Source organism: Amyelois transitella, chromosome 5, assembly GCF_032362555.1.
Source record: "Amyelois transitella isolate CPQ chromosome 5, ilAmyTran1.1, whole genome shotgun sequence".
NCBI classification, from domain to species: domain Eukaryota; kingdom Metazoa; phylum Arthropoda; class Insecta; order Lepidoptera; family Pyralidae; genus Amyelois; species Amyelois transitella.
Window position 1 is genome coordinate 11,522,844 of NC_083508.1, and position 12,386 is coordinate 11,535,229.

Sequence of the window (12,386 nt, forward strand, 5' to 3'; positions counted from 1 at the left end):
TAAAATGAGAAGTATTTTTATCTCTTTTGCAATATGCAAAGTCTTTAATACAAAAATTTAGCTTAAATTTAGCTTAATAGGTAAAAGCTTGTTATCAATATCACGAACATGTCCTAATTTTCAGGAAAAGATTCTTCCCGGAATCAACCTTATTTTAGGATTTTTAGGAACGACAAATTATAAAATTCAAAAAGTTATTTTATTATGTAATGTTTTGATTACTCAGCGAAACTCCTTATACTAGAATTTATAACTGAGGTTATTTATTGACCTAGAAATTGTATAAATTACCGGCGTGTGAGGCCGAATGCAGTTTCCATCAGATTTGTGTTATTTAATTGTTAAAAGAATTATATGCTTAGACATTGACATAAAACTATTTAATAGCTCTGGGGAAAGATTTGTGTGGGAATGTTTTCTTACTCGCGCAAAGGAGCTGTTTTGCTGAAAACTGAGTATAAAATAAAGATGGCTACAGCTGTAGGAGAGAAAAAAAGTCACCGTGTTTGTATATAGCTTAAATTTTGTTTTTAATTTTGGATTTAAAAATTGGAATTCGTATTCTTTAAAAAAGTAATTGCACTGACATTGAGCCATTAAGATGCACGTGGCTTTCGAATTTGCTCAGACTGCTCCTGTAAGGGACAAATGCGTGATATAAGGCTTGTATTTATGTGGCACAGACGAACGTCAGATGAATACGCTTTAAGAATCCCACACTCTACCCCTTACTTTTTTAATCATTCTTTCCCATCACAATAAATACATTGTTATTAGTAGTTACAACGCTAAAAGTCAATGTTTGCGCCTCAATTTTCTTTCCAAACTTTACAGAAAATTTCCGAAGCCATTCACGATTCATCGAGCGCAAGTTCCGTTATTTTGGCTAAGACAAACAGTTATACTAACTGGGCAATGGGGCTCTTGACGCCCGCGGAAAGCGCGGCCTTGGCGGCGTTCGAATTTCAAATAATGCCTCCTTTTGTTTTTTTATAGGTTTGTGTGTTGCCCGCGCATGGAAAAATGTCAATGGTAGAAATAACTTTTGGGAAAGTTTACTATTGTCAATGGCGGTACTTACAAGAATGAACTATGGAAAGGATATTTACTAATAACTATCCGCTAATAACCACCTTTACGTCAAGTGCATTTTTACTAACGCGGTCAAGTGATTAATATTACAGTCTAAATTCCTAACGGGGTCAAAAGTCACAGCCAAAAGTCTTTAACAGACTCGAAGGGTGGAATGTAATTCCTTATCAAATTACTCAAAGTTGGATTTTTGCATTTGTCTCTTCTTGACTCTCTTGTTACAAACAGATCTAGAACTACGAGTACCCTTAATCTTTAATACATTATAGGCTTTAAATCGAAGACCGCTCAAACTATAGACATGTGTCCATTGACATGCTATATGAAACGATATAACAATGTTTCTTCAGACTATGTGCACGCCTCTCAATCACCAATTCAGTCAGACATTATGAACAGAATGAAACATGCTGACATGTTTATGTTGTTTATTTTTTCACGAATCCAACATAGTGAAAGGATTGACTGGACAACGATCATATGCAAAACACCAGGTGGTTACATTTTGACATACAGACAGACAGACAATGGCCGGTGGTGTATTTGTTGAACGCCAATCAATTTGCATCAGTATCCGTTCTCGGTATAAACTTTTACTTTCAAACAATAGCTAATATTAATAAGTGAAACTATTATTTTGTTATTGACAAATAATCTGCCGAGCAGGTTGTTTGTCAGTGACAAATATGGTTTTGATTTTTGGATTTCATAACAACACAACAGAAACAGACAGATAATCTCTCAGAAAGTCTCAAAATCAGAATAAATTTTCTGTAATGCTCCATCGACCACATACTCGTAGCATAATAATTTTTAGTGACGTTGTTCGTATCGTATCGACAACCAGAACTACCTCTTTAACAGAAACTGCCCTTCTTCTTGGCAATATATAAGTTATTGTATCAAAAATTGTTACATATAATTTCTTCTTTAAAGACAAACTTTGACAAAGGCCGACAAAGGTCTCTTCAAAAGATGCCACGTCCACATCGCATCACATATCTTTAAAAAAGTTTCCTCATTTGACAATAATAACAAAACCACAAACTCTACCATAACCCGTTACTGCTACATCACAATTTCCCTGAGAACTATCCCTTATGCACGTATCAGTCTACATTAACACTTCAATTTGTTTCACGTATTGCCCACTTTCTAAGAGGTTAACGATACGGTATGACTTTAAATTATAACGATCGGTAACTATCCCACGCGCTATTGTGCAATGTTTGTGTGAATTGACATCATTATTCACTTTTATTGATCCATTTAAGCTATTTGTTCAAAATTGAAATCTAAAACATTATTACTGTCATCTTATTTCAGATTAAAATTATTGTTAACTAGATTTATTCATGCTGTTTTCAACAGTCACAATTTTTACTCGTAATAGAATATTCCAATATTTAGAATATCAAATATTTTTTACCAACTTTATGGCTCCAGATTTCTAGACCATGCCACTTTTAATTCATTAAATTAGTGTTTTTATGATGTTTGTAATGTAGTTTTATATTTAAAAAGGAACAAAAATTTATTCACTTGCTTGAATTCATCTGGATCTTATTGTCTTGTTCTAGCACGTCTTATTTGTATTCGAATGTTGTATCATTTCATGCCGATAAGGTATTACGTTTAACATGCTAGCTAGAAAACCATTACCATGTACAATTCTATCCTCCTTAACCAACGATTGCATTCATGACTATCACTGTCAGCTTTGAAGCTTCTGCTAAAATTGACAGGTCTAAATCGGCTTTTCAAAGTTTTTACTGTCGATTGCTGTCTGATTTCAACCCACCTTGAATATTTGGTAACTAACTAGTCTTATCCTTAGCTGACTTACCTCTAACAGTGCAAACAAAATCACGCCTCTTTCACCCACATTCATAGCGCTTTGCCTGAAAGTTTGTCGGTTCATGGTACTTTTTATCCGACCTTTCTCCACACCAGGACATCCTCAATTTGGACAAAATAAGTTTGCCTTACAACATTCCAATTATCCATGTATATATTTGCTTTATCAATCTTTCAATAGCAAACAATAATGTGTTTTAAAATATCATCATAAATCACAGAACTATCAAGACAATTGGTAATTGTTGAAAGTGGGTACCATGTCCGTTGCTAATCACGCTTGTCACCACAATCATGGGTGACTATCCCTTACATCGTATCTTCAAGATCAGTGATCATGTTGACATCGACCACGTTCCTGCCCTGCTGCAGTGAAAGTGCCACCTTGTGACCCCACTTGTTAGAATGATAAACTGAACTGTGTATCGATAAAACAGCTCGTTTGTTTGCGAGTAATGTAGGATTTGTAGGTATGTTAGCATAAAGAACAGTGTCTATCGGTAAAGCACACGGAGCAATTGGTTTGTAAGTACTTTATTCACAATCTCTTTTGTGTAAGCACTAACCAAGCATTGTTTTTACCGATGCGATGGTTGAAACTTTAATTTTACTATTATACATTTTTTTTTTACTTTGTAAAAGATATGCTTTTATCATCTCTGCCTTCGATCATCGGAAACAAAATAAGTGAAAATCATTTGAGTAGGTACATTACTGGCGTAAATAAAGTTTACGACAGAAAGTAAGTTTTCCATGAACCCAAATACAAAATCCTAAATCTTTTCAAAACGACGAAAGTTCCATTGAAAAAGAAAGGTTTTACTTTCATTACACCATTGACTAGGACTGAATGTAAAAACAGCTAATGTTATACGCACATTTATGTTCAACGCCATAAATACAAGTAACAATGAGGCGGTGCCGCCTACTTACTGTTAACATATTTGTGTTGTAATGTTCGGTGTGGCTATTGTCATTCAAACATGGCGTCGATTGTTTTGTTCACGGTGTCCAGACGATAAGATGATATGGCAATTGCAAATTTTATTCCAGAAATTTAATATATGCATCATTCATCATACATCACTATCGCTTCATAGTGTAAAGCATAGTCGCTTTCGGCGTCTGTCCCTTCCCTATATCTGTATGTATGTTTAGATCTTTAAAAGTACACAACGGATTTTAATTTTTTATAGTTACGTTAGTTAGTTAGTTTGATTTAGTATAGAAACGTTAGTAATTATGAAGTAAAATTTTAGTTTTTACACGTTTTGTTCCACGTCAAAAAATAAATTGTTTTCAGTCACTTTTAAATTGCAACTGTAAAATTATTCTTTATTTGCCACATAATTAAATCTTATTCACTAACTTTGGAATCCTCAGCAGTCGATTTTAAAAACGAAGTAATAAAAGTTTCTCATATTGCTGGCAGCTAGCATAAGATTCAAAATAACACTAACTATGGCACTGCTTAAGACGCTATTCTAACGAGATTATATATTTGCTAATATGGTATTACCTCGTAAATCTCCAATCACCTGTCTACAGACACAGTCATGTTCAGATGCAATCACGTGAGAAATTTAAAAGCACAATAGCAGCTATTAAAATAACGACACAGGAAAATTGTTGAAGTGTATGGAACGTGGCAGAAAAACCCCGCAAACTTTTAACTTTCGCTTTTATGCACACTATTGTACATTTGTTTATGTAAATATCCCTTTAAATATAGGTACATAGATGATTTCATCACATGGCCATTATACAAATAATTACATTAACGATAGGTAATTACTTCCTTCAATCACTAATGTGTTTAATTTTTTGTTGCAGATGGCGTAGACAAGCAGACGAAGATATCAATCACAAATATTATTGAACAATGTAATGGAAGAGGAAGCTATATCAACGAACAAATATATGATAAAGGGCTTTAACCCAGATGGCAAAGAGCCTGGAACTATCAAAGCATTGCTGAAAAATTTTATATTACCAGATAACGATAGCATGGCCATTACGGAAAACAAAAATAATAGTAAATGTGTCTACTCTGTCCCAATAAATACTTTGACACCTGCGAATCAAAGAACGAAGTCTATCAATGAGGCAAAGATGGCATTTTTAAACTCAACCGTAAATTTTTCACCACCACGCCCTCCATCTGTAGTTAAAAAAGAAGAACCATCTATTCACTACGCTCAGTTAGCAATCACCACCGCTAGTGATGATCCAAGAAGCACAGGCGGAGGAAAGAATATCAAATCAACAAGACTAAATACTAAAGAAAAGAACTTTGACTCTAAACCGGTAGACATATCACCCAATGTTAAGAAAAAAATGGAACAACAACAAAGAAAAGTTAGCTTCAAAATTAAAAACGCATCAACATCTTATAGAAGACCACCAGTCGCTATGAAGACGATGACTATAAATAGTAGTAATGTTGCTGAATTAACCAAGAAATTTAATAATTTAGTTACTGATTCACATACTTCGTCAATAAAACAATCAAAGCTTGTGAAAACAATAGAAGATATACAATCCAGCTCTCGCTGTTCACTTAGTAATAGTTCTTCGCCGTCTTCAACGATGAGCTCTAGTCCAAACATCAAAATAGTGTTGCGACAGAGAAGGGGATCCAGGAGACGTTATAATAGAAAACGTTGCTCCAGCATGGATTCTATTGATAAATTGTTATTATCTGATAGCTCTTCAACCAAAATCCGTGTCATACGATCCAAATCAGACGGCACTAAAATACCAAAATCGCCAAAAAGACAACTCAAATATCAAGATGCTAACACCGAACAAAGTGGGTCAGATTGTGTGGATGGTAGTCCTGTCAACACGAAAGAAGCCGAACCAAAGAAGGATAGAAATATACCACAGAATAACGTAGTGAAAAATGTTATTAAAAAATTTGAATGTGAAATTACGGCACAATCAAATTCCAACACATTAAAGAAACAAAATGTTAATGCAAAAAGTACAATTCCCATAAAAGAAAAACCCAAAGTACCTGAAAAGAAATCATCACTAGTTTTAACGAAAAACTTGGTAGTCAAAGACGGTGTACCGAAAATTAAAACTATCAAACCGATAATAAATAATAATATTCTAAAGCCAATTGAGAGTAAAAATCAAAATGTGGAGAAAAAAAAGGAACCTATTTATTCATCGTACGAAAAGAAAAAGTTTAAAACTAATTACATTCATTCCGAAAAATTACCCTTAAAAGTGGTTGAAATTATTCAAGAGGATGATAATGAAAACACTTCAGTAGTAATTAATTCAAGTGAACCGCATGAGGCAGATCAAAGTAAACAAGCAGAGGATAAAACATATCAAGAGTTAAGTTCATGCATTACCCCTAATGAGTCATTTTTATGGAGGAGAAAAAGCAGTATTTATTCAGATACTGAAAAATCTCCATCAGACAGTCCGTACAGTATCTTATGTTCATCGAACAATGAAGTCACTATAAATTGTGAGCAGGATTCGTCAGAAATCTCACTGCCACAGGAATCTCAAAAACTGGAATTAAATGAATCTCAAAATGATAATAAGAAGATAAAAGATCCTAAATGGGATCCTTGTTCTGATTTTGAAACAAATCTAGTCGAAGCTGTTAATAAAGACGTTCTTGTTGGTTATACGTCAAAACCGCGAAAAGAATCAGTGGTCGAAAATGATTACGAACTTTTGGAACCCAATGACACTGAAAACGTCACTATCATTCTTATTAAAGCCCATGATACAAGTGTATCATCAATAATGAACTGCCCTTTACCCGAAATTCCTCAGAACAGCCCCTCAGTATCACCAGATGGTATTACGAAGGAAGATAATATTTACCAGTGTCTGTTGGAACTAAGGTCACACCCAGAAGGTGATGAGAGTAGTTTTCATAACTATGAACTTTGCGATAGCAAATTAGAAGAGAGGACACGTGGAGATGGCGACAGTGACGATGGATATGAATATTGTAAGTCACTTGTCAAACCATATTGTGTGACCTCCAGTTCTGGTATTCAAATAGCTGAAAATTATCGTCCCGTTCCTTCAGACAAAACCAAAAACAACTACGTAATATCAAAATCGGTAAGTGGAACGTCTACTGTGAGTTACGAGAAGATTGGATCTGAGAGAATTTACGAAAAGATTCCGCCTCAAACTTCGAAATCAAAAGACTGCAGTCCAAATAGTAATGGTAGTAGACGCTCATTTGTGTCGGATTATACTGGATACAATGACACTGAGAATATTTACGACACGATCAAACACGGGGATGGGGCTTCTTTGTCGCACTGCTACGAGAGTATACCAAATAGTCCAAGTTTGGTGAAACTGCGGAGTAATGTGAAGAAGCAGTTGACGTCTGCTGTACAAAAACGCTTGTCTTTTGATACTGTTTCGAATATAAGTCACTGCACTGTATCAAGCGAGCAGAAAACCAACAGCATTTACGGCCAGCGGTCTGTGTTGAGCTACAATGGACACGAGGTCGCGTTCCAAGTCCCCAGTAGCGAGACCAGCGCCAGTGACAGGAGTGACGATTGGGTCGACATCTCTGATGAGGAGAAAACTGATGAGCAGAAGATTATCATGTGAGTACCTTAATTTATTATTTAAAATTTTTCACATTGAAACTATGAAGATAATAAAAAGAGCATTTTTTTATAATTTCTTCAAACAGAAGCTCGTAGATTAAAAGAAAATAACGGATTATTTTTATTTTTTGGAAAAAAGAATAGAACAAACATTGCATTTATTCTAATTCATAACTAAGTAGACATCACTATTTCTTGTATATGGCTGCAACAATTCTCTATACAAATTACAAAAAAAAATTATTTGTATGTTTCACCCTATTATCATTACGATTTATCATCTAATTAATGGCATTGTTGAGTGTCTGAATAACCCAAATTGTTGCATGTGCAGATATTGCAATACTTTCCTATCACATTTTTCCAAAGAGCAATGCAAACACAGTTATCTGTTTTCGATAAAGAATAATGCTAAAAGATTCAGTTGAAATAAAGCTGTTGTTAACCGCACATGCATGGAGTTTAGACTTAGACCATAAAAAAATAATTTCTATAATGAATTTTATTGTTTTGGATTACAGTGTCCAAGAAGTAAGTCGAGGAAGGAAGAGTCCAGTCAGCTGGTCACAGAAGGTGCGGCACCAATGGCAGAAATCACCAGAACGAAACAACGAACAAAAAGGTCAGTGTTAATATAAAACTTTAATTTCTAAAATATTTAATTCGCGTGCGTAAGAACTGAATTCCTTACAAGGAGCGCCATCTATGATTTCTCGTTGGAATTATCAAATGAATATAATGATAGTTGTTCTATAGATGTTTAGCATCGATCTCGATAGATGGCGTGATATTACCATAGATTTTTAGTAAACATATTTTTATTTATTTGGTGTAACTTTATTGTGTTAATTATTTTTTAATGTGGGTATATTTGTTTTTCGTTAAATTTAGCATATGGATTCCCGCAATCAGATCGTGATCATATTATAATACTAAGTGAAAACATTTTTAATCTCATAACTTACAACTTATCGTCGACCCTTTTGATTAATCCTTTTGGATTAAATTAAAAAATATAATAATGCAATCAGACATTTATAATTACTCTGAATACAATGAAATTATTCTTTAATTAATTCTATTAATAATTGTGATATTGCTAATGTCTCATGCTCTCATTTCCAACTCAATCCAAACTATTGCACGTCAATGCACTCGTCTTATAAAATAATGAGCATTGAGAGGTCTCGCAAAATATCCATATTACAAAAATGGAAACGGTGATAAATTTTTTCAACAAATCGGCATAATAATATAAACATGAAAAGGTTACTTTGATTGTTTGTTTGTAAGAGTTAATCTACGGAAATCTCTCTCTCTCAGAAACATTGGACTCATTTCATTATTAAATCATTTTCACAGAACATCAATTAGGTACATAATAGTATTTAATTACGGAAAGTTATAAATTTCAACAACGTGCGTATCCAATGAAGCGGTCTCTTTCAGTCTTACTATTGACTGGCAATACAGAAATTTACAAATTAAAAACTACTATCTAGTATAAACCCATATCCATACTAAAATTAAATAAGAAATTGTACCGTGTGGTTACCGGCACCAATAAAAAAAAGAATAGGTCCACCACTCATTCTTTCTCTTTCCCATAGGTGTCGTAATAGGTGAATAAGGGATAGGCTGATAAACCTTTTAGGCGATGGGATTACATGATTGAAAATACTCGTATGAATCCTTTGTTGAAAATAAATTGATATACGACTTGAAAGGGCTAGTTCTGCGCTTTGATTATTTTACACCGAACAGCGGGCATTGCAATGACAATAATTATTGTGTTGCAACAAGTTGACGGGCCGCCATGGTGGGCGGCTGCCGGATTCCTGGCGCGCTCGACTCCGCTCTGAGACACCTCAGTGTGGGTTTGAATTGAAGTCTGTGGTTCTAATCACGACAATCGACAAAGCATATGCATTCTCTCCTTCTTTCTTCGTCCTGGATCCATTCTGGAGAGGATGCCGGGGTGAGCCTTTACGACTTTGATACTGGATTGGATGGTGTCAGTTTTGTAAACGACTCTCATCTGATCTCCGCAACATTTGCAGGGGAACCTAACTCATGTCGATGGTACTTATTGTAAAACACTCAGTCTCCTGAATGTGCAGGTTACCTAGCGATGTTTTCCCTTACCGTACGAGCATTGGTTAGTATTCAAACTAATGTACGTAACTTCAAAATAGTCATTGGTGGTAGTGGTATATGATCTTATGCCTTTTATGCGCATCACGCATTCTAACCTTACCGCTCTACTAAAATAATTTAAGTTTGTAACAAAACTATTGATTTACGGTCACTGGTTCTATGACCTGACCAAGATAGCAGGTGCAGATAAGGCTGACCTACATCGATAGCGGTACCATCTGACGGCATGGTTCGCGTGATTACCATTAGATAAAATGGTAAAGTTATTAATATATATTTTTTTAATTTATCCGTTCGTACCCTACAAGAATATAACTGTCGCTTTTTGACTTAACATCCCATGTGTATGTTTAGCATTCAGCGATCAAATAGGCTTATAAACAACGAAAAATGTAGTTAATGCTTCCAAAAAAGAATAGGACCACTCCTTCTCTTTCCCATGGATGTCGTAAAAGGCGACTGAGGGATAGGTTTATCAATTTGAGTCATCTTTTAAGCGATGGGCTAGCAACCTGTCACTATTTGAATCTCAATTCTATCATCGAGCCAAAAAGCCGAACGTGGTCTGTCAGTCTTTTGAAGACTGTTGGCTCTGTCTACCATGCAAGGAATACAGGCGTGATTATTTGTATGTATGTATGTATGTATGTATGTAATGCTCCTAAATCAGATTGGTGTCAGGCAATGAAGTAGTAACACTTGTTGACGGTATTAATAAAAGTAAAACATAGGTAAGAATCTGTTTGGATTTAAGTGACATGAATCAGTTGTTGTGTAATCTATACAAATATTATAAAGCTGAAGAGTTTGTTTGTTTGAACGCGCTTATCTCAGAAACTACTGGTTCGAATTGAAAAATTATATTTGTGTTGAATAGATCATTTATCGAGGAAGGCTTTAGGCTATATAACATCACGCTGTAACTATAAGGAGCAAAGAAATAATGGAAAATGTGCAAAAAAAATGGGGAAAATTATTCATCCTTGAGAGCTTCAATGATGCCCAAAATAACTAAACCACGCGGACAAAGTCGCGGGCACAGCTAGTCAATTAAAATGATGGCCCTCATTGGAAAAGACATCAACGCGCCATCTATAATTGAAATGTTAAATACATGCAAACATGAAACGGAATGATGTTTAAGGGAATTTTGATAAATTTGTTATTATCTTTAATGATTTGCGATCTTTTAATTTATTTATTTTTTAATTCAGAACTTTATTTATTTATTTATTTATTCACAAACTTTATACTTATCCTAACAGTATTACACTAATGCGATAAGTATACTTACAATGATTCACATTAAATAATAATAAAAAAGAAACAAAATAAAAACAATGTACCTAATTCCAAAATATAGGACCAAAATGTGATCTGATACGGAACAGCAAGCGGTAGGCAACTGGGATCATTTACCTACAGCCCACAGCACCATAACAGATCACACAGTGAGTTACTCTTGTGAATTCGCTTACAGAACACGAGAACAAATCTACCAATTCCGCCACCTCGTTTAATAACAATAACGTGCGAACAAACGGAGATTTTTGAACTAGGCTAGTACGCCCTCCCGGTACCTCAAATAAACGAGGCCTGCGTCTCCGCAGCACGTACTTATCAGGAACCGACAGGCTAATATTAGCCGGGATTTCTGAATTAACCGCCTTGCCCCTGATTAAACTAAACACAATTCGTGCTAATGCAAAATCTCTTCTTACCTCTAACTTATTGTAGCCAACCATACCAAGTACAAATAACGTGGGATACATGAGCGGGTAAAAGGGGTAAACACCATATAACTTAAAATAAAGATACCTTGTGAATTTATTTTGAATCCGTTCTAACATCGTGATGTACTTGTCTTCATGAGGAGCCCATATTACCGCATTATATTCTAAGTGGCTTCTAACCAAAGCGTCGTATAAAATTTTTAAAGCTGTTATGTTCGTGAAAGTATTGGCCTGCCTAAGTATGAAGCCTAAATTCTTGAAAGCCATTTTACAGGCCCTAATTATGTGCTCTCGGAAATGCAATTGGTCGTTCATGAATAGTCCCAAGTCGCGTATTTCTGTTATACGTTTTAATGGCACGTCCCCCATTCTATATTCAAACCTAATAGGTTGGTGTGCTCGAGAACTAGATTATACTAGATAAATTAGAAATAGATAGGTAATTAAAACAAATGCGAGTCGGACTCGCACACGAAGTTTTCCGTACCATTTATATCATGGCTACTAATATAAAAATTGAAGGTTACTTAAAATTTTGTATAGGTACTATTTTTATAAATTCCAATTGTTATTAATTTTAATAAAGAAATGAATATCTCATAAACTTACTTGAACATTTTTGTTTGAACCAATTTTCTTTTAAGCGAATTCTCTATAAGTAAAAGTATCCAAGTTTCATCTCTTCAGTTATACAAAACAATCCATATAAGTAAGTAAGTCTCTCTCGCAATTTAAGCCAGTCTTAGTCAGTAAGCATTCGTTTACCATAACAGTAATTGTGCGTTAGAGCACAATTCATTCCTATTTGAAATACGTTAGAATTAGTACGATTAATAATTCTGCGATTGTGTCGACGCCGAGTTCACAGTGGGCGAGCGGGTCGCAAACTAGTTACAGTGGACCTCTGGTAATCCGACAAATATTATGCAGGGCAGAG

The 12,386-nt window shown here is 34.8% G+C and overlaps 1 protein-coding gene across 8 annotated transcripts in view; it reads left to right on the forward strand.

The window, feature by feature from the left end:
• Positions 1-12,386, forward strand: part of LOC106140556 (rho guanine nucleotide exchange factor 15) — a 100,568-nt gene that overhangs the window by 47,148 nt on the left and 41,034 nt on the right. For all 8 annotated transcript variants that reach the window (XM_060944429.1, XM_060944430.1, XM_060944428.1 and 5 more), the window contains 2 exons: positions 4,783-7,556; positions 8,081-8,181. In XM_060944429.1, the coding sequence (XP_060800412.1) occupies positions 4,837-7,556; positions 8,081-8,181 (2,821 nt within the window). In that variant the 5' untranslated portion in view covers positions 4,783-4,836. The remainder of the gene's footprint in view (positions 1-4,782; positions 7,557-8,080; positions 8,182-12,386) is intronic.